This window comes from Eptatretus burgeri, chromosome 24 (assembly GCF_056783735.1).
Source record: "Eptatretus burgeri isolate ZD-2024b chromosome 24, Ebu_testis_v1, whole genome shotgun sequence".
NCBI classification, from domain to species: domain Eukaryota; kingdom Metazoa; phylum Chordata; class Myxini; order Myxiniformes; family Myxinidae; genus Eptatretus; species Eptatretus burgeri.
In genome coordinates this window covers 1,303,676-1,326,160 of record NC_140984.1, presented here as the reverse complement: position 1 = coordinate 1,326,160, position 22,485 = coordinate 1,303,676, and the positions used below count along the sequence as shown (strand labels likewise).

The 22,485-nt window shown below is 50.0% G+C and overlaps 1 protein-coding gene across 1 annotated transcript in view; it reads right to left on the bottom strand.

Moving 5' to 3' along the window:
- Positions 1-22,485, bottom strand: part of LOC147007865 (3'-5' RNA helicase YTHDC2-like) — a 94,953-nt gene that overhangs the window by 71,072 nt on the left and 1,396 nt on the right. The window contains 1 exon segment of the mRNA XM_085866369.1: positions 17,089-17,179. Coding sequence (XP_085722495.1) covers positions 17,089-17,179 — 91 coding nt within the window.

Sequence of the window (22,485 nt, the reverse complement as noted above, 5' to 3'; positions counted from 1 at the left end):
TCAAAGCAGTGAAGAGTTCGGAGGCAGTGAAGAGTTCGGAGGCAGTTAAGAGTTCGGAGTCAGTGAAGAGTTGGGACGAGTCAAGAGAGGAGTCGGAGAAGGCGGTTGGACGGAGCTGTGGAGAGGTGGCGGCGGCGAAGGCGGTCGAGGGGGTGCTCATGTCGGAGTCGGGGAGCTGCGGAGGGAGAGGCCGGCGGCGCGAACGAGGTCGTGGTGGAGACGCTCGTTGCGGGACCCGAGACAGGGAGATATCCTCCTTCCCCCGAGCATCAACAACCCCCTCCTGTTTCCCCCCGCGCTGAGATAGTGCGAGAAGGGGGCCCCGTTCCCACCCCCTACCAGACACTGTCCGCGAGGCCCGCGGAGTCGGGGCGCCACCGCCATCTTGCGGCTCATCATCAGACGGGTAGGCCCGACGCGGTCTCGGCCCCAGGCCCGCCTACCCCCCTCATCCTTGAGGGTGGTCCTTTTCTTTTGCTTTGAGTGTATGTGTTGTCGGCGCCGTCTGTGAAGTAAAACTGTATTAGTGTTGCCGTGTGCTCGGTAGTCGGTTAGATCTGCATTGTTGCATTTGCTTTTTGTGTATTATTGTGTTTCTTCTTCTTTTACATTTGCTTTTGGTGTAATTGTATATGTGTGCTTTCCGTTCATCGCGAAATAAATGTGCTTCATGTTTAACTGTTTTCCCGTTTCGCTTCGTCTTTTCCTTTATTGAATCTCTATCTTACTTCACGTAAAGGGTTGGTCGTGGGCTAAAACGCCCGATAATTAATCGAACCGTCGAGGCCGACGATAACACCGCTCGGTTATCCCGATAGTACGGAACGGGTCGCTTAAAGTGGCCCGTGTCCGAAGTCGACCTGCGGCGAGGTGCGATCGCCCGGTCTACCCTCCGTGTGGGTACTTAGGTAGGTCGAATTTGGCGAGCAACCCTATCCCACGCGGGGGCCGATTGGCACGATCGTGGTTAGGCCGAAAGGTCCACCCGTGACTAGTTCCCGGCGTTAGTCCGAGAGGGTCACGACGGGATTGTCCGTCCGGTGGGCGACGTGCCGCGATTCGAGTTACGTGGCCGTCGCACGCCGGCGGGCGCGAAGACCGCAACAATATATTGTTGCGGATTCGCGTCCGCCGGCGTGCGAACGGCCACGTAACTCGAATCGCGGCACGTCGCCCACCGGACGGACAATCCCGTCGTGACCCTCTCGGACTAACGCCGGGAACTAGTCACGGGTGGACCTTTCGGCCTAACCACGATCGTGCCAATCGGCCCCCGCGTGGGATAGGGTTGCTCGCCAAATTCGACCTACCTAAGTACCCACACGGAGGGTAGACCGGGCGATCGCACCTCGCCGCAGGTCGACTTCGGACACGGGCCACTTAAGCGACCCGTTCCGTACTATCAGAATAACCGAGCGGTGTTATCGTCGACCTCGACGGTTCGATTAATTATCGGGCGTATTCAGCCCACTACCAACCCTTTACGTGAAGCAAGATGGGGATTCAATGGAGGAAAAGACGAAGCGAAGCGGGAGAACAGTTCAACAATAAAGCACATTTATTCGCGGCACACGGGAAGCACACAAATACAATTCCACCAAATGCACACAAAAAAGAAAACACAATTCCATTTACACAAAAAGCAAACATAAAAGTGAAAACACAGTGCAGAGCTAATACCGACTACCGAGCACACGGCAACACTTCTACAATTCTACTTCACAGACGGCGCCGACAACACATACCCAAAACCAAGGAAAAGAAATCCCCCAAGAATGGGGCAGGCCTGAGGCCGAGACCGGGTCGGGCCTACCCGTCTGGTGATGAGACGCGGAGCGGCGATGGCGCTTCTCTCCGCGGGCCTCGTGGACAGTGCCTGGCAGGGGGGTGGGAACGGGGCCCCCTTGGTCGCACTATCTCAGCGCGGGGGGAAACAGGAGGGGGTTGCTGATGCTCGGGGTATAGAGGATCTTTATTATCCCTGGTGTGCGTCTCCACCTCGGCCAGGTCGCGCTGCCGGCCTCCCTCGGGCGTGCAGCTCCTGGCACCGACGCGAGCACCCCCTCGTCCGACTCTCTTCAGCTTCTCCAGCCACTGCAGGCTTCGGGCTCCAGACTTCTTTCGTTCTCGTTTGCGACTCTGCCCTCGTTCTCGTTTGCGACTCTCTTCTGACTCTTCGTTCCCTTTTTGCTGACTCCGACTCTCTCTGACTGACGAACACCGTCCTTTTATCCCCCCGTAACTTCGCCTTTAACCCCCTCCCTTTGACCTTTCACCTCGCTCCCCATTGGCCCGAGAAAAAGTGGGCGTGAAGGCTTTTTGATCCACAAATTTGCATATATCGATCGTTCTGGAGGTGGGGCCAAATCGCCCCTCGCTCACCGATTGGACGGCAAAAAAGTGGGCGTGTGTCGTTTTTGATCCGTTTTTGAAGCAGAAAATCCGTGATTTTGTACACGCTGTTCGACGCGCGTTGTGGTGAAGCGGTGGTTGTGGTCGGTGGTTGATGTTGTGGTTGTGATCATGGCGGTTGGTCCAAAATAAAGATAGTAAAAGAAAAACGGCTATCCTGAAGAGTCGCAGCACGTATAAATGACATGTATTCCCACTAGACAACGGGTTTGGGCCTAACTACACATGCACTTACCGAGATACCTCACCTAAGGGACCTGAATGGTGGTTTGCGAATCTGGTAACCACAACACTACCCCCTTCCCTTTTTACAGACTCGTCCCGAGTCGTCAAATTTTCGTGTGCCATCATGTGTAGTTTTCCCCTAGTACATTTTACCTACGGATCCCTGAGTGCGACATTCATGGTATTCGTGTCCCCAAAATAAATAACCTGAGGGCTGCGTAACTATCTAAACAAACTCACTCACACGGACGACTTAAATAAAATTGCCGGCGCTAAGACAGACATGCCGGGGGTGCACTCATATTTACAGTACATCTTAACCTTAACTTACAAATTTTACTCTAAACCATGGCCCAGGATCATTGAACTCTGCAAAAGAAAAGCAGTTAGCAGGGAGCCAGGCTGCCCGCATGCAGTCTCTGGCTCAAACAATGCAGGTGACAGGGAACGTGGCTGGCTGCTCACACGCAGTCCAAGGCCTTCCCTTTTGAACTGAACTCGGTGAACCACAACGGTGCTTGGGCTGCACAACGCAGTCTCCGTGCCAGCTCAAGTGGCACACGCAATGAGCACAACGAATGGATGCATGAACGGTTTGAACTGAATGCAGTGAACCACAACGGTGCATGGGCTGCACAAACGCAGTCTCCGTGCCAGCTCAAGTGGCACACGCAATGAGCACAACGAATGGATGCATGGACACAAACACGGTGCACGGGCCGCCACAGCAGGCCCGTGTTGTAGCTGCCAACGGGGCAGTTCTCGCAGCTTGCAAACTGTTGCTTTTACGATCCTGGCGCACATGGCAATGAACAGGGGGGGGGCAAAGCAAAAATTGAACGGGCTGGTGAACGTGGGCAGTGGGCATGGCATGGCAAAGGCAGCAGGCAAACGCAGCCCGCAGAAGAAGGCCGCTGCAAGCAAACACAGCCCGCAGATGAACTGGCCGGCACAGGCCTTGAAGTACCACAGCTGCAGATGATCCGGCCGGCGCAGGCCTTGCAGCACACAGCCAGCAGATGAAGCTGGCCAGCTTTTGCCGTCAGTGGAAGTTGGTGGAGGGAGTGCGGTGGTGCTGGCCACTTGGAAGGCGGGCTCGGACCTACCTACCTGTCTCCCTCCCACCTATCGCCTTTGCCTGTCACTGTACATACCCACTCCCTTAATTTGTCAAACCCCAATTTAGCCCCAACTTATTTTTTTGTTGTTTTTATTTTTACTCCCCCACTATAAATCGTCCCCTAACCCCCTTTATCGTCCTTGTTCGGCTAACCTATTCTGTCACCTAGCCTACTCCCAACCCCTACGTTCCCTTCCCGGAGGGGAATAAGGGAGAGCTAACGTCCTGTGTCGAGGCCCAACGAAGCCTCAGAATGGCCTCCCCAGAGTTCGGCGATCTTAACACCAAGTGGGTCCAGCGGCCCAAAACGACAGCGAGGGGATGGATGGTGCGGAGGGGTACATCTCCTAATCTACCCTAACCATTTAACTGTTAAACTACCCCGGGGCTTTCAACAAGCGCCTCTCGCTTAAACTATTGGTTCTAACAACCCAGATTCCCGTCGCCTGTGTTGGTGTCCTCACAATTTCGGGCCTCGCCCCCCAATTTTCTCTCCGTGCCCTCACACGGTCTCCTGGCTGGGACACGCGGCTCCCTTTGGCAGGCACGACCCTCTGCCGAATCTCCCGCTATGGCACCCCCGGGCACTACACTGCCTCCGAGCCTACCAGCTCCCTAACACTGGGGAGTGCCCCCCATGGCACCTCCCCTGAAACGCACACGTGGCAGGCCGGCCTCCCGGGCCCCTTTCCGAGGGTCACCCGTGCCCACAACACTGCCCACGCGGCTAATGGCGCCCCGGGCCCCCGCACCAAGCAGGCGCACCCGTGCCCACTACGCTATCCCGGCCCCCCATGGGCCCTTGGCCTACCGCGGCCGACTAGCCTGGTGCCCGGGGTACCCACTCAGCGATACTCACCTTTCGCAGCCACGCTCCCAAGCCCGTCAACAGGGCTCCTGCACCCCTCCAAATGGGTTTCGAGCCTACACTCCCACCAACAACAAAACGACCTCCATTTTTCAATTTGACTAACCCAGCTAACTCACTTTACTCTGACCCCGGGGTCCCTTGGGCGGGAGTCACTCCTCCCCCCAATCACTCATCGCACCATGCATTCCCCATTCGCTCCATTCACACAGACCCGCTGGCCTCACTCACTCATCATGTACTCGCCTCACAACTCTTCAATACACACACCGCTGAACTCTGCCATCCTTCTAACTACCTCCCCTAACTAACTCGTGCTCCCTCGTCGTCCCTTATACTATAGCACGTTCCTTTTAACACTACGTAGCTAAACTACGTCCCCTCTACACATTCATAAGTCTGTCCATGTCTCCAAATAAATCATTTTATTTCCCCACCTAAATCTGGCTACAATCCCTCTAACTAATCCATTCCACGGACTCCATGAGGACTTACCCCTGCCCCATGAAGTCGGTCTAACTAAGCTAACCCTTCCCCCTAACTAGTTTTCATCCTGTGCCCAGGCCAAGGGGATCATCCACCCCTTGCCCGGGAATCCTGTGCACCCGAAAGTGAGGCTTGCTTTTTTTATTTTTTTTTCCACCAGCGCAGCACCAGCGCGACAACTCACAGCTCGCGCACTTTGCACCTGCCCGTGACGTCATGCAGCTGCACGTGTACCTCGTCCCTCCTTGGACGGTACCATCCGGCAGGGATACCCCTCCTGCCGGATTCCAACCCCACGTGCAGCCATGACGTCACCGTGCGCATAAAAAAAAAACACAAGCCCCACGTCTCGAGGGGTTCCCCACGCGAACACATGTGCTTTGCCCGTTGGAGCTTAACACACACGATCGCGTGGAGAACCCGTCCGGTCCAAATCTGTAATCCTGCCCAAACTTTGTCCGTCCGCGGGATCGGCAAATCCACCGCGTGCGTTTCCGGACCGGGACTTCACTCTCGCAAGCGAGCACGTGGTGGTCTCGTGCGTTGCACAGCACGAACCGCGTGCTCACTGCTGGGTGAACCCGGCACGGTCCTCGAAACAACTACAGCCGCTACTCGGCTTTCTCTCCTCTGTCGCCGTCTCCGTCGCCATTCCACACACGCATACCTGCGTGTCACGACGCACACAGTCCACACCATCACATTCACACCGGGAGATGCGGCTGCGTGCTCCCGCATGCCAACCGACATCTCCCTCACATACCGCTCTCTCACACACACGGTCTCCCTTGCACACAGCGACCTTGCACACGGCCGTTCACTCACGCGTGCCTCACTACTCTCACACCGTGCCTCATCCACACACGCGGGGGCACTCACCCGCGGTACCTCACTCATACACACGGCGACACTCACACACGCGGTCTCTTCCACACACGGTGCCTCACCCACACACGCGGGGGCACTAACCCGCGGTGCCTCACTCACACTCCGTGCCTCATCCACACACGGCGTGCTGGGAAGCACGTACTCCGGCACCATCGCCACCACACCACTCACACGTGGTGCCTCACTCATACTGGCCGTTTCACTCACACACACGGCCTCACTCACACACGGTGCCCCATCCACACCCGGCGTGCTGGGAAGCACGCACTCTGGCACCATCGCCACCACACCACTCACACGTGGTGCCTCACTCATACTTTGCACCACACACACAGGGACAACCACACTGGGGATTTGTGTCCCCACAAGGGTCTCCGGGGCCTCTATACCCCCCAAGCTCTCCGTGCACCCGTCCACAGCACTCGTCCCCTCAACCTCGCAAAGCACGACCGAACTCACCTGGTCGTGACTCGCCTCAAGGGGGCATGCTCCCTCCCCTCGTTCCTGGAGGAGGCCATCCCGCTGCTCGCACCGGGTCCCTACACGCTCCGCGGGCTCACCCCCATTATCCTCCACTACCTCCGTGTGTGTGTGTGCGTCACTTACCCCATCTTCATCGTGTAGTCTTCCCTCTATTTTTTCTGTCTCCCGTGTCTCTGCCAACTCTTCACCCTTTACCTCCCTTGTCTCAACTATTATTTCCGTTGTCGTCACCTCGTGTCTCGTCTCACACGTTTTGGTCTCCCCATTTAATTTTTCCCTTTCGGTCATCGTCACGACCCTCGCCCAACACGTTCCACGAATTATTTTTTCACCCGCCTCCACCGCGGGCCTGTCAGCCGTTGCACCCCCACCCAGCTCGTTTGCTCCCACACGTGAAGTCGCCATTCCCAGCTCCCTGGTCACGGCCTTCATGCCCGCCTGCAGGCATCGGCCCATGTTCTGCGTCTCACCCCGCAGCTCTTTCATTTCTTCCCTCATTTGCTGTGTATTCGCATCCATCGTCGTTTTCACTTCATTTGTATTTGTATCCATCTTTTCGTTCATTTGTTTGTTCATGCCTTTCATTTCGTTTTTCATTTCATTTGTATTTGTATCCATCGTCGTTTTCACTTCATTCATTTGTTTGTTCATTGCCGCCAGCATGGCGCATAGCTGGGCCATGTTGGATGCACTCAGCTGAGCCGTTTCGGCAAGGGTTGGGGAAGGGTCTTGGTGGAGAGGGGGGGGGAGGTGTCATACACCGCGGCCGCTGCCGCACCCACCTCGGGCCCTGGGTTCAGTTGGGCGAGTCCGTGTTCCTGCACAATCAACATTTCCTGCTCGGGGATTCCATCCTGGACCATGGATCCTACACATTCTACATCCATTTCTAATACCCCCGGCTCCCGCTCGCCTTGAGACGCCATCTTGCTTCTCGTGAAGGGTTAATTTGAATCGCTCGTAATTTGGAGGGGATCGGGGGTCGCTTCTCTCACCCCTGGACCGATTCCCGTGAATTTAGCCGGAGACAGGAGAGCCCGTTTTCCTGTTCTCCGATACCAGTGCCGCGAGGAGGGCGATGGATTTGTATCCCACTCCTGACACCAGTGTTGCGGTCTTCGCGCCCGCCGGCGTGCGACGGCCACGTAACTCGAATCGCGGCACGTCGCCCACCGGACGGACAATCCAGTCGTGACCCTCTCGGACTAACGCCGGGAACCAGTCACGGGTGGACCTTTCGGTCTCACCGCGATCGAGCCAATCAGCCCCCGCGTGGGATAGGGTTGCTCGCCAAATTCGAACTACCTAAGTACCCACGCGGAGGGTAGACCGGGCGATCGCACCTCGCCGCAGGTCGACTTCGGACACGGGCCACTTAAGCGACCCGTTCCGTACTATCAGAATAACCGAGCGGTGTTATCGTCGACCTCGACGGTTCGATTAATTATCGGGCGTATTCAGCCCACTACCAACCCTTTACGTGAAGCAAGATGGGGATTCAATGGAGGAAAAGACGAAGCGAAGCGGGAGAACAGTTCAACAATAAAGCACATTTATTCGCGGCACACGGGAAGCACACAAATACAATTCCACCAAATGCACACAAAAAAAGAAAACACAATTCCATTTACACAAAAAGCAAACATAAAAGTGAAAACACAGTGCAGAGCTAATACCGACTACCGAGCACACGGCAACACTTATACAATTCTACTTCACAGACGGCGCCGACAACACATACCCAAAACCAAGGAAAAGAAATCCCCCAAGAATGGGGCAGGCCTGAGGCCGAGACCGGGTCGGGCCTACCCGTCTGGTGATGAGACGCGGAGCGGCGATGGCGCTTCTCTCCGCGGGCCTCGTGGACAGTGCCTGGCAGGGGGGTGGGAACGGGGCCCCCTTGGTCGCACTATCTCAGCGCGGGGGGAAACAGGAGGGGGTTGCTGATGCTCGGGGTATAGAGGATCTTTATTATCCCTGGTGTGCGTCTCCACCTCGGCCAGGTCGCGCTGCCGGCCTCCCTCGGGCGTGCAGCTCCTGGCACCGACGCGAGCACCCCCTCGTCCGACTCTCTTCAGCTTCTCCAGCCACTGCAGGCTTCGGGCTCCAGACTTCTTTCGTTCTCGTTTGCGACTCTGCCCTCGTTCTCGTTTGCGACTCTCTTCTGACTCTTCGTTCCCTTTTTGCTGACTCCGACTCTCTCTGACTGACGAACACCGTCCTTTTATCCCCCCGTAACTTCGCCTTTAACCCCCTCCCTTTGACCTTTCACCTCGCTCCCCATTGGCCCGAGAAAAAGTGGGCGTGAAGGCTTTTTGATCCACAAATTTGCATATATCGATCGTTCTGGAGGTGGGGCCAAATCGCCCCTCGCTCACCGATTGGACGGCAAAAAGTGGGCGTGTGTCGTTTTTGATCCGTTTTTGAAGCAGAAAATCCGTGATTTTGTACACGCTGTTCGACGCGCGTTCTGCATGAGTCCAACACCGGTACCCACAGCGGGGCAAGAACGGTGGCGATGCTACGGTTGCGAGGTGTGACGTGAAGGTCGTGGCGGTTGTGGTGAAGCGGTGGTTGTGGTCGGTGGTTGATGTTGTGGTTGTGATCATGGCGGTTGGTCCAAAATAAAGATAGTAAAAGAAAAACGGCTATCCTGAAGAGTCGCAGCACGTATAAATGACATGTATTCCCACTAGACAACGGGTTTGGGCCTAACTACACATGCACTTACCGAGATACCTCACCTAAGGGACCTGAATGGTGGTTTGCGAATCTGGTAACCACAACAATATATATATATATATATATATATATATATATATATATATATATATATATATATATATATATATATATATATACATATATATATATATATATATATATATATATATATATATATATATATATATATATAGATATATATATATATATATATATATATATAACGAGTCTGATAAGTTATAACTAAGCCGATATACCTGTTTACTTTAAGCAAGCAAGGCGATGTTCCCTCCTTCTCCATACACACACACACAAGAAAATGTGAAATTTCCAAAGCATTAAACTTACCTTTTTCTTCTGTTTGGAGAGTTATATTGAGTGACAAAAAATTTAGGAACGTCACAAAATTAACCAGCTTTATTGAGCTATATGATTTAATGCATTCTGTGCGAGACGTCTCACGCCCTGTCCCCCAGAAGGACTGCCTATCAACAGCATCTGCCATATCTGTGTCTATTTTCGGAAGTTTCGCGAGGTGCTCTGCAAGGAATCAAAGCTAATCTCGTGAAAAACGGATGTTTCAAAAAAGTTATAACGTTTGTGCGGACCCGAACCGATGTAACACGTGAGGAACACAGACGAGCATGTAAAATGGCGGATTTTCTGTCATGTTTATTTCATGGGAGATTGAACTTTGTGATGTCTCCAGGGTTGTTCTGCATTAAGCTGCATCGCCCTGAGCGAGTGATTCATGCTCCGTCACCCTAAGCGAGTGGTTCGTGCTCTGTCACCCTGAACGAGTGGTTCATGCTCCCTTACCCTGAGCGAGTGGTTCGTGCTCCATCACCCTGAGCGAGTGGTTCGTGCTCCGTCACTCTAAGCAAGTGGTTCGTGCACCTACACCCTGAGTGAGTGGTTCATTCTCCGTCACCCTGAGCGAGTGGTTCGTGCTCCGTCACCCTGAGTGAGTGGTTCATGCTCCGTCACCCTGAGTGAGTGGTTCGTGCACCTTCACCCTGAGTGAGTGGTTCATGCTCCGTCAACCTAAGAGAGTGGTTCGTGCACCTTCACCATGAGCGAGTGATTCATGCTCCATCACCCTGAGGGAGTGGTTCGTGCTCCGTCACCCTGAGTGAGTGGTTCGTGCTCCGTCACCCTGAGCGAGTTGTTGTGAGATAACACCCGATTTGCTGTATTGATGTGTTTGCTAAATTACCGAGGCAATTTTTTTTCCACCCATCACACACAGCTGTTTATAAAGAATAATGTTTGTGAACATCTCCCTGAAATGTCGATATAAATGTAACGTTTCGGTTTTCGGTGAAAGGTACTCAAGGTTTCTGGGTTGTACACAATAAGTACTGCAGTTGGTAATCACACTGACTCCAACCTGTCGTTTCCCAAAAAATTGCCGATATCGGCCAAGCATGTGTGTGTGTGTGTGTGTGTGTGTGTGTGTGTGTGTGTGTGTGTGTGTGTGTGTGAGTGTGTGTGTGTGTGTGTGTGTGTGTGTGTGTGTGTGTGTGTGTGTGTGTGTGTGTGTGTGTGTGTGTGTGTGTGTGTGTGTGTGTGTGTGTGTGTGTGTGTGTGTGTGTGTGTGTTGTTCATTCAGCTTGACATGTTCTTTATGCTAACTCCCCCACCCCGATGACTCTCTCTCTCTCCAATCCTTGCTCTACGCCCTTCCAATACAATGAAGTACCCACCTCCAGCATCTCCTCTCCACATATCCGGAGGGTTGTTATGTCTGTACGCTGTTTGTCTGCGGAAATGTCCGGGTGGTGTTTGTCTCTGGATGTGTCCAGGTGGTGTTCGTCGCCGGACGCGTCCGAGCGGTGTTTATATCCGAGCGGTGTTTATAGTATGAGCGGTAGAGAATGGATTTCAGACATTATTTTGTTTCCCTCTTCCCTGTTATTCCATGCAGAATAAATTTGATGAAACAGGATGAATCGTAATTAACGCTCCACTGCATGTCTGCCTTCCCTTCCCCTCACCTCACACTGTCTTCTCTTCCCCACCCCTTTGCACCCCACCCCTCCTCACCCTCCTCGATCCCCCATCCCTCCTTTCTCCTTTCCCCTTAACCACTTCAGTCTCCCCGCTCTCTTTCCCTCTCTTGCGCCCTTTTTCTCTCCCCCCCCATTTATTATTCCCGTCAGCAAAGCGACGGGTGGTATTTGCTCGTGTACATATAAACTTCAATTTGATGCCTCATCTGAAAGGGATTGAGAAATGAAAGGTATTTAATAAATTCATTTTGTTCCGATCAGCCATGATCATGCTGAGAAACACTCAGCCATGATTGATAAATTAAAGAAAAATAGTACTGTTGCGGGTCGCGCCCGCCGGCGTGCGATGAGCCACGTGACTCGAATCGCGGCACGTCGCCCACCGGACGGACAATTCTGTCGTGACCCTCTCAGACTAACGCCGGGAACTAGTCACGGGTGGGCCTTTCGGCCTCACCACGATCGTGCCAATCGGCCACCCGCGTGGGATAGGGCTGTTCGCCAAACTCGACCTACCTAAGTACCCACGCGGATGGTAGACCGGGCGATCGCACCTCGCCGCAGGTCGACTCCGGACACGGGCCGCTAAAGCGGTTCGTTCCGTGCTATCGGGATAACCGAGCGGTGTTATCGTCGGCCTCGACGGTTCCGATTAATTATCGGGCGTATTAAGCCCACCACAAACCCTTTACGTGAAGCAAGATGGAGATTCAAACGAAGGAAAGGACGCAGCGAAACGGGGAACAATTCAACATAATGAACTTTATTTACACGACACACGAAGAGCACACATATATCAATTTAAAAACAAAAACAACAATGCAGAGCAAACCGAATACGCAAACACACAGCAACACTTATACAGTTTTACTTTACAAGACACGGCGCCACAAGATCCATACAAAAAAAACAAAAGAAAAGGCCACCCTCAAAGACAAGGGGGCAGAAGGGGCCTGTGGGCCTTTATGGCGTGGGACTTGGCAGACCGAACGAGTCCCACGAGACCGTTGCAGGTTACCTGCACCCTCGCGGTGCGATGGTGGGCGAGCTCTCTCTGGCGCTCCTTGTACGAACGCGCAGGTCCACGCGACACAGCTGGCAGAGCGGCACCTCCAGTCCACGTCCCCTCCGTGGACGTGTTCGTGGAGATGTTGACGGTTGCTGGTGGAGTGGTGAGGATGGCGTGGTTGTTGAGAGGCAGGTGTGGTTGTGGTTGTTGTGAAGCGGCGTTGTGGTTGATGGTTGTGACGTGGTTGGTTCAAAATAAAGATAGAACAGAAAAAGCCTATCTCAAAGCGTCGCAGCCCGAATGAATCACATTAATTCCCTCTAAACAACGGGTTTGGGGCTAACTACACATGTACTTCCAGAGATATCTCACCTGCGGGACCTGGATGGTGGTTTGCGAATTTCCACAGCCGTAACACTACCCCCTCCCCTTTTTACAGACTCGTCCCGAGTCGTCAAATTCTCGTGTGCCATCATGTGTAGTTCTCCCCTAGTACGTTTTACCTTCAGATCCCTGAGTGCGACATTCATGGTATTCGTGTCCCCAAAATAAATAACCTGAGAGCTGAGTAACTAACTAAACAAACCCACTCACTCAGACGACTTAAATAAAATTGCCGGCGCTAGATAGACATGCCGGGGGCACACTCATATTTACAGTACATCTTAACCTTACAAACTTTACACTAAACCATGGCCCAGGATCAATGGACTCTGCAAAAAGAAAGCAATTAGCAGGGAGCCAGGCTGCTCGCATGCAGTCTCTGGCTCACGCAATGCAGGTGACAGGAAACGTGGCCGGCTGCTCACACACAGTCCAAGGCCTCCCCCTTTGAAAATGAACACAGTGAACCACAACGGTGCATGGGCTGCACAAACGCAGTCTCCTGGTGCGGCTGCCTGCAAGGCAGTCCCTGCAGAACACTGAACGGGCACTGACGCAAGCAACAAAAACGGTGCACGGACTGCTCAATGCAGGCCCATGTTGTAGCTGCCAGCAGGGCAGTCCCTGCAGCTTGCAAACTGTTGCTTGATGATCCTAGCGCACATGGAAATGAACAGGGGGGGGGCAAAGCAAGGTTGAACGGGGCTGGTGAACAGGGCAGTGGGCATGGCATGGCAAAGGTGAGCAGGCAAACACAGCCTGCAGAACAAGGCTGCTGCAGGCAAACACAGCCGGCGGACGAACTGGCCGGCACAGGCCTTGAAGCACAGCAGCTGCAGACGATCCAGCCGGTATAGGCCTCGCAGCAAAACAACAGCTGCCGATGAAGTTGGCCAGCACAGGCCTTGAAGTAACACAGCCAACAGATGAAGCAGGCCTGCCTTTTGCCTTGAGATGGAGGTTGGTGGAGGGAGTGCGGTGGTGCTGGCCACTCAGAAGGCGGGCTCAGACCTACCTACCTGTCTCCCTCCCACCTATTGCCTTTGCCTGTCACTGTACATACCCACTCAATTAATTTGTAAAACCCAATTTAGCCCCAACTTATTTTTTTGTTGTTTTTATTTTTACTTCCCCACTATAAATCGTCCCCTAACCCCCTTTATCGTCCTTGTTCGGCTAACCTATCGTCCTAGCCTACTCCCAACCCCAACGTTCCCTTCCCGGAGGGGAATGAGGGAGGGCTAGCGTCCTGTGTCGAGGCCCAATTCAAGCCTCAGGATGGCCTCCCCAGACTTCAGCGATCGAACCCAAAGTGGGTCCAGCGGCCCACAACGAAAGCGAAGGGATGGATGGTGCAGAGGGGTACATCTCCTCATCTACCCGAACCATTAACCTTTAAACTACCCCGGTGCTTTCAACAAGCGCCTCTCGCTTAAGCTATTGGTTCTAACAACCCAGATTCCCGTCGCCTGTGTTGGTGTCCTTACAATTTCGGGCCTCGCCCCCCAATTTTCTTTCCGTGCCCTCACACGGTTTCATGGCTGGGACACGTGGCTCCCTTGGCAGGCACTACCCTCTGCCGATTCTCCTACGATGGCACCCCCGGGCACTACACTGCCTCCGAGCCTACCAGCTCCCTAAACACCGGGGAGTGCCCCCTGGCGACTCCCCTGAAACGCTCACGTGGCAGGCTGGCTTCCCGGGCCCCTTTCCGAGGGTCACCCGTGCCCACAACACTGCCTACGCGGCGAATGGCGCCCCGGGCTCACTACGCTATCCCGGCCCCCCATGGGCCCTTGGCCGACTACGGCCGACTAGCCTGGTGCCCGAGGTACCCACTCAGCGATACTCACCTTTCGCAGCCACGCTCCCAGCCCGTCAACAGGGCTCCTGCACCCCTCCAAACGGGTTTCGAGCCTACTTTCCCACCAACAACAAAACGACTTCCATTTTTGTTAATTTGACGAACCCACTAACTCAGTCTACACTGACTCCGGGGTCCCTTGGGCGGGAGTCACTCCTCCCCCCAATCACTCATCGCACCATGCGTTCCACATTCGCTGCATTCACTCAGACCCGCTGGCCTCACTCACTCACCAAGCACATGTTTCCACTCCACAACCCACAACTCTTCAACACACTCACCGCTGAATTCTGCCATCCTTCTTACTACCTCCCCTAACTCACTCGTGCTCCCACGTCGTCTCTTACACTACAGCACGTTCCTTTTAACACTACGTAGCTAAACTACGTCCCTTCTACACATCCAAAGTCTGTCTCTGTCTTCAAATCCTTATTCGCAGGAGGGACTTCATCCCTCCCTACTGGGCTCGTGAACTCTTTGCAAGGCTCTGCGAGCCTTGCGCCTCTGCGGGAGCGGCTTGTTCCAGCACCGACTCCTCCAGCAAGACATATCCATGAGGGCGTAAGGTCGCCCTTGTAAGGTCTCAGGCGGTCCGCGTGGACGATCCGCGGAAGGGCCCGTGGTCCCATTTTAATTTTTAGGACCACGTCACTGATTTGCGCCAGAACGACCCCCAGGCCCTGCCAAGGTGAGGTGAGCTTCGGGCATCTGCCCTTCCTCCGCCGGGGGTGAAAGAACCAAATCTTCGTCCCCGGTGGGTATTTGCTCACCCGGCTCCGGTGGTCGTACCTGCGCTTCATCTTTATGCCTGCCTGTTGGAGCTGGTGTCGTGCGAAGGCATGGACCTTCTCCATGCCTTCCTCCAACCGATGGGCATAGCCCTCCCCCGGGGGCCTATCAAGCCGCTCAGGTGTCGGACCGCACAACAAATCGACGGGGCTTCTCAGCTCCCGTCCATACATCAACAGCGCCGGACTACACGTGGTAGACCCGTGCTGGGACGCGCGATAGGCTATCAGGAGGTACGGGAGATGTTCGTCCCAGTTACCCTGGTTAGTGGCGGTGAAGAGGGCCAACTGTTGGACCAGAGTCCTGTTGAACCTCTCCACCATGCCATCTGACTGTGGTCTCAGGGGCGTTGTCCGTGTCTTTCGAATTTCCTGGAGCCTGCACACCTCTTTTAGTAATTCGCTCTCAAAATTTCGTCCCTGGTCCGTGTGCAGCTCCTGCGGAATCCCATACCGGCATGTAAATCCTTCTACAAAGGCCTTTGCCACGACCCCTGCCTTCCTGGTTGGGGAGGGCAAAAGCCTCCGGCCATTTGGTGAAATAGTCCATAATTACGAGGATGTACTTATTACCCTGGCGAGTGGGGGGCAGTGGTCCCAAAATGTCCATGGCCACTCGCTCAAGGGGGGCCCCAACCTGATGTAGTTGGAGTGGGGCCCTCATCCTCTGTGGCGGTCCCTTTTTCGCAGTACAGGCATCGCATGCTCGACACCAGTTCTGTACATCGTGACCAATGTTAACCCAATAGAACCGCCGGTGGACCCGAGATTTTGTTTTGGTCCTGCCCAAATGGCCGCCGGCGCGGGTACCGTGCACCTGTTTCAAAATTTGGGTCTTAAACCCATCAGGGACTATCACCAGCCAAGAAGTTTGTTCGGAGGAATCTCCACCCACTTGCGATATAAGATGTTGTCCCTCATTTCTAGGGTCTTCCACTGAGCCCAGTATGCTTTTGTTCGCGCCCCGAATGGGGCGATCTCCTCCCCACTGGGCCTCCTGTTTTCCTGGACCCATTTGTACACTGGCCCTATCACGGGGTCTTCCCGCTGGGCAGTGCTCCATGCCAATCCACCAAATTCCTCTCCCGCAGTTAGTGGCAAAGTTGGGCCTACCATCCGGGCCGCACGGACTGGGAGTTTCGGGGAGGTGTCTGCCAATTGGTCCTTCTCCTCATGTCTCGTGCAATAACTGCAGTTTTCTCCCAGACAGGGGCGTCGAGAGAGCGCATCGGCATTCCCATGAGCCTTACCGGCTCTATGGACCACACTGAAATCGTACTGCTGCAACTTTTCCAACCATCTTGCAATCTGGCCTTCCGGTTCCTTGAACCTTAAGAGCAATGTAACATGTAACAATGTAATGTACATTGAACCAATGTAACAGTACATTGAATTAAAGAGAAATAACATGCGGATTCGTGCTTCCCTCGCTACATGGTGACTCAACGTATGGGATTTCGCTGAAACGTGCAATGTAAACGCGCGAACCAATCCGTTCTACGTTACGTTGTGATGGAATTTTTTAATTTTTTATTTATTTATTTATCATTGAGAGGGGAGGAGGGGGAGACAAACGAAGCACAGTTTATCGTTTGTCCTCGCATGCATTTCACACTCAAGTCGGTTGTTCACGTACAATGTTCATGCACTGGTTTCCAACGCTTTTTGTGTCACTCAAGCCTTTCAAAAGTGCCACTCGTTTCAAACAAAAGTTTATCAAACATCTCAAACTTCACTGAACCGTGAACTTCAAACACAGAACAAAGAATATCCTCATCCACCAATTCCAGTGGTAGTATTTGATGACGACTCAAATGCATCTCACCCTCTGCTTTGCGAGGTGAAGCCGAATTTGCGGCACACTCCGTGAATGTACGCTCTGTCGTTGCTGCAGAACGAAGTGGGAAATGAGTATTCTGCAAAGACATCAACGTCACAACGTTTACACCGAGTAAATCCATCACACCTATCACCCATGAGGTGATAAGTGTTCAAAATGCAACTGTTGTGACAACAATTAACTGTAAATCGGACTTCATCAGACGAAGACATTCTTGTTGAGCAAGCTCAAGTGTCCAAGTGAACTGCAGACAAGACTGTCATTGAGTCTCAACAATCCAACATTGGTACAAATGCTCCATTACTAAAAGGAGAAATGCTGGTGTATTCGTATCAGTTGGAAAACCACTAATCAATTTACTTAACCCGGGTAAGTAATTCTTTCGGGGACGATCAAGGCAGCGAGCGGTCTGTTCCCAGACACTGCCCAAATAAAGGGACATGGAAGAACTCGTTGCACGCTTGGAACGAGATCACTCGGAGCTTAAAATAAAGCAACACCTTTCGAATACAGTGTGACAAACACAGGAACACACAAAATTATATACGTATATCGTGATACTTCTTAAAGTAATAGAACAACATAGGACCACCTGTCCTAGCGCTCACCTGGATCAGGAGCAAGTCACTCAGACCCCCCGCACACCTCCTTAGACCCTGAATTTTTTGATACCGTGAACAAACTTAGGTACGTCACGGGCGATGAAGTTTGTGGTCAAGTTTCATCAAAATTGTGTGTGTAGTTTATGAGAAGAGAGCAAATACATATTTTTGGGGTTCAACCATCCCCCCACGCCCCCCCCCCCGCCCCGTGCACCCCTTAATTAGTGCAGATTTTGATGTAGTTGATACATTCTGACTGGTGCATCAGGAAATTTTGGAAGGAATTTGCAGGACCCCCATTTTGACACACTTCCGGTCACGTGATCAGCATGACCTTGGCAGTTTAACATCAGGAGCCTGTACTGATGTGTTAACCCAGATTTGGTATCATTCTGACTGGTGAGTCTGGAGAAGAAGGTTTTGGAAGAAATTTACCAAGTCGGCCATTTTGACCTACTCAAAGTCATGTGACTGGAACAAGCTCAACAACTCCTGTTATTACCAATCAGGAGAGGAACGTTGCTGAAACATTTGAGCCGGATCGGCTCAGCAGTTTGGCGGGAGAAATCTAAAAAGGAGACGGACGGACGGTGTGCGATGATGGCAACACCTTAATTGCGAACGTAGTGAGCTTCATACTTAACGCGTGCACATGAGAGAATAGGAAACAACAACAACAACACAATACCCTGGCAATTTGGAATCCGTGTCGTTGGCTATGACCTTTTTGCTTCCGGTTATTTTTTGTTTCCGGTTTTTGTCATGGGGAATGATGCATGCCGGGAGATAAAGGCATCGTCGGAGGCATGAAAGACCCAAATATCAGATATGGTGTATATTTCCTCCACTGATTTTAATAAAGATAATCTCCCGCATCATCAAAAAATAATTTTTAATCGTGATTTACATTGTTTGATCACTGATCCCGAATCCAGGCTGAAGTAACCGGAAATTGCGTATACAGTTGTGAACAAGTTATCGGTAAAGTCAGAAGCGAATGCAAGAAGAATTCTACGTTCGTTTCTAGTATTTATTTTTTTCGATGAGATCCTGTTCTAGGCGGTGTAGTTGTTGTTGTGAAGGTAATGTTGAGGTATAATGTTGAGGTAATATTAATTTTTTTAGATGAGATCCTGTTCGAGGCGGTGTAGTTGTTGTTGTGAAGGTAATGTTGAGGTAATATTTATCTTTTTAGATGAGATCCTGTTCTCGGCGGTGTTGTTGTTGTGAAGGTAATGTTGAGGTATATTGTTGAGGTAATATTAATTTTTTGAGATGAGATCCTGTTCTAGGCGGTGTCGTTGTTGTTGTGAAGGTAATGTTGAGGTAATATTTATCTTTTTAGATGAGATCCTGTTCTTGGCGGTGTAGTTGTTGTGAAGGTAATGTTGAGGTAATATTTATCTTTTTAGATGAGATCCTGTTCTTGGCGGTGTAGTTGTTGTGAAGGTAATGTTGAGGTATAATGTTGAGGTAATATTCATTTTTTGAGATGAGATCCTGTTCTAGGCGGTGTAGTTGTTGTTGTGAAGGTAATGTTGACGTATAATGTTGAGGTAATATTAATTTTTTGAGATGAGATCCTGTTCTTGGCGGTGTAGTTGTTGTGAAGGTTATGTTGACGTATAATGTTGAGGTAATATTAATTTTTTGAGATGAGATCCTGTTCTAGGCGGTGTAGTTGTTGTTGTGAAGGTAATGTTGAGGTATATTGTTGAGGTAATATTAATTTTTTTAGATGAGATCCTGTTCTCAGCGGTGTAGTTGTTGTGAAGGAAATGTTGAGGTATAATGTTGAGGTAATATTAATTTTTTATAGATGAGATCCTGTTCGAGGCGTACAGTTGTTGTGAAGGTAATGTTGAGGTAATATTAATTTTTTTAGATGAGATCCTGTTCGAGGCGGTGTTGTTGTTGTGAAGGTAATGTTGAGGTATAAAGTTGTGGTAATATTTATTTTTTCAGATGAGATCCTGTTCGAGGCGGTGTCGTTGTGAAGGTAATGTTGAGGTAATATTAATTTTTTTAGATGAGATCCTGTTCTTGGCGGTGTAGTTGTTGTGAAGGAAATGTTGAGGTATATTGTTGAGGTAATATTTATTTTTTGAGATGAGATCCTGTTCTAGGTGGTGTAGTTGTTGTGAAGGAAATGTTGAGGTATAATGTTGAGGTAATAATAATTTTTTTTCGATGAGATCCAGTTCGAGGCGGTTGTTGTTGTGAAGGTAATGTTGAGGTAATATTAATTTTGTTAGATGAGATCCTTTTCTCGGTGGTTTGTTGTTGTGAAGGTAATGTTGAGGTAATATTAACTTTTTTCGATGAGATCCTGTTCCAGGCGGTGTTGTTGTTGTGAAGGTAATGTTGAGGTATATTGTTGAGGTAATATTAATTTTTTGAGATGAGATCCTGTTCTAGGCGGTGTCGTTGTTGTTGTGAAGGTAATGTTGAGGTAATATTTATCTTTTTAGATGAGATCCTGTTCTTGGCGGTGTAGTTGTTGTGAAGGTAATGTTGAGGTATAATGTTGAGGTAATATTCATTTTTTGAGATGAGATCCTGTTCTAGGCGGTGTAGTTGTTGTTGTGAAGGTAATGTTGACGTATAATGTTGAGGTAATATTAATTTTTTGAGATGAGATCCTGTTCTTGGCGGTGTAGTTGTTGTGAAGGTTATGTTGACGTATAATGTTGAGGTAATATTAATTTTTTGAGATGAGATCCTGTTCTAGGCGGTGTAGTTGTTGTTGTGAAGGTAATGTTGAGGTATAATGTTGAGGTAATATTAATTTTTTGAGATGAGATCCTGTTCTTGGCGGTGTAGTTGTTGTGAAGGTAATGTTGAGGTATAATGTTGAGGTAATATTAATTTTTTTTAGATGAGATCCAGTTCGAGGCGGTGTTGTTGTTGTGAAGGTAATGTTGAGGTAATATTAATTTTTTTTAGATGAGATCCAGTTCGAGGCGGTGTAGTTGTTGTGAAGGTAATGTTGAGGTATAAAGTTGTGGTAATATTTATTTTTTCAGATGAGATCCTGTTTGAGGCGGTGTCGTTGTGAAGGTAATGTTGAGGTAATATTAATTTTTTTAGATGAGATCCTGTTCTTGGCGGTGTAGTTGTTGTGAAGGAAATGTTGAGGTATATTGTTGAGGTAATATTTATTTTTTGAGATGAGATCCTGTTCTAGGCGGTGTAGTTGTTGTGAAGGAAATGTTGAGGTATAATGTTGAGGTAATAATAATTGTTTTTCGATGAGATCCAGTTCGAGGTGGTGTTGTTGTTATGAAGGTAATGTTGAGGTAATATTAATTTTGTTAGATGAGATCCTTTTCTCGGTGGTTTGTTGTTGTGAAGGTAATGTTGAGGTAATATTAACTTTTTTCGATGAGATCCTGTTCCAGGCGGTGTTGTTGTTGTGAAGGTAATGTGAGGTATAATGTTTAGGTAATATTTATGATTTTAGATGAGATCCTGTTCCAGGCGGTGTTGTTGTTGTGAAGGTAATGTTGAGGTATAATGTTGAGGTAATATTAATTTTTTGAGATGAGATCCTGTTCTAGGCGGTGTAGTTGTTGTTGTGAAGGTAATGTTGAGGTATAATGTTGAGGTAATATTAATTTTTTGAGATGAGATCCTGTTCTTGGTGGTGTAGTTGTTGTGAAGGAAATGTTGAGGTATATTGTTGAGGTAATATTTATTTTTTGAGATGAGATCCTGTTCTAGGCGGTGTAGTTGTTGTGAAGGAAATGTTGAGGTATAATGTTGAGGTAATAATAATTTTTTTTCGATGAGATCCAGTTCGAGGCGGTGTTGTTGTTGTGAAGGTAATGTTGAGGTAATATTAATTTTGTTAGATGAGATCCTTTTCTCGGTGGTTTGTTGTTGTGAAGGTAATGTTGAGGTAATATTAACTTTTTTCGATGAGATCCTGTTCCAGGCGGTGTTGTTGTTGTGAAGGTAATGTGAGGTATAATGTTTAGGTAATGTTAATGATTTTAGATGAGATCCTGTTCCAGGCGGTGTTGTTGTTGTGAAGGTAATGTTGAGGTATAATGTTGAGGTAATATTAATTTTTTGAGATGAGATCCTGTTCTAGGCGGTGTAGTTGTTGTTGTGAAGGTAATGTTGAGGTATAATGTTGAGGTAATATTAATTTTTTGAGATGAGATCCTGTTCTTGGTGGTGTAGTTGTTGTGAAGGTAATGTTGAGGTATAATGTTGAGGTAATATTAATTTTTTGAGATGAGATCCTGTTCTTGGCGGTGTTGTTGTTGTGAAGGTAATGTGAGGTATAATGTTTAGGTAATGTTAATGATTTTAGATGAGATCCTGTTCGAGGCGGTGTCGTTGTTGTGAAGGTAATGTTGATGTATAAAGTTGAGGTAATATTAATGATTTTAGATGAGATCCTGTTCTTGGCGGTGTAGTTGTTGTGAAGGTAATGTTGAGGTAATATTAATTTTTTTAGATGAGATCCTGTTCTTGGCGGTGTAGTTGTTGTGAAGGTAATGTTGAGGTATAATGTTGAGGTAATATTAATTTTTTTAGATGAGATCCTATTCGAGGCGGTATAGTTGTTGTTGTGAAGGTAATGTTGAGGTAATATTTATCTTTTTAGATGAGATCCTGTTCTCAGCGGTGTTGTTGTTTTCAAGGTAATGTTGAGGTATAATGTTGAGGTAATATTAACTTTTTTAGATGAGATCCTGTTCTCGGCGGTGTAGTTGTTGTGAAGGTAATGTTGAGGTATAAAGTTGTGGTAACATTTATTTTTTCAATT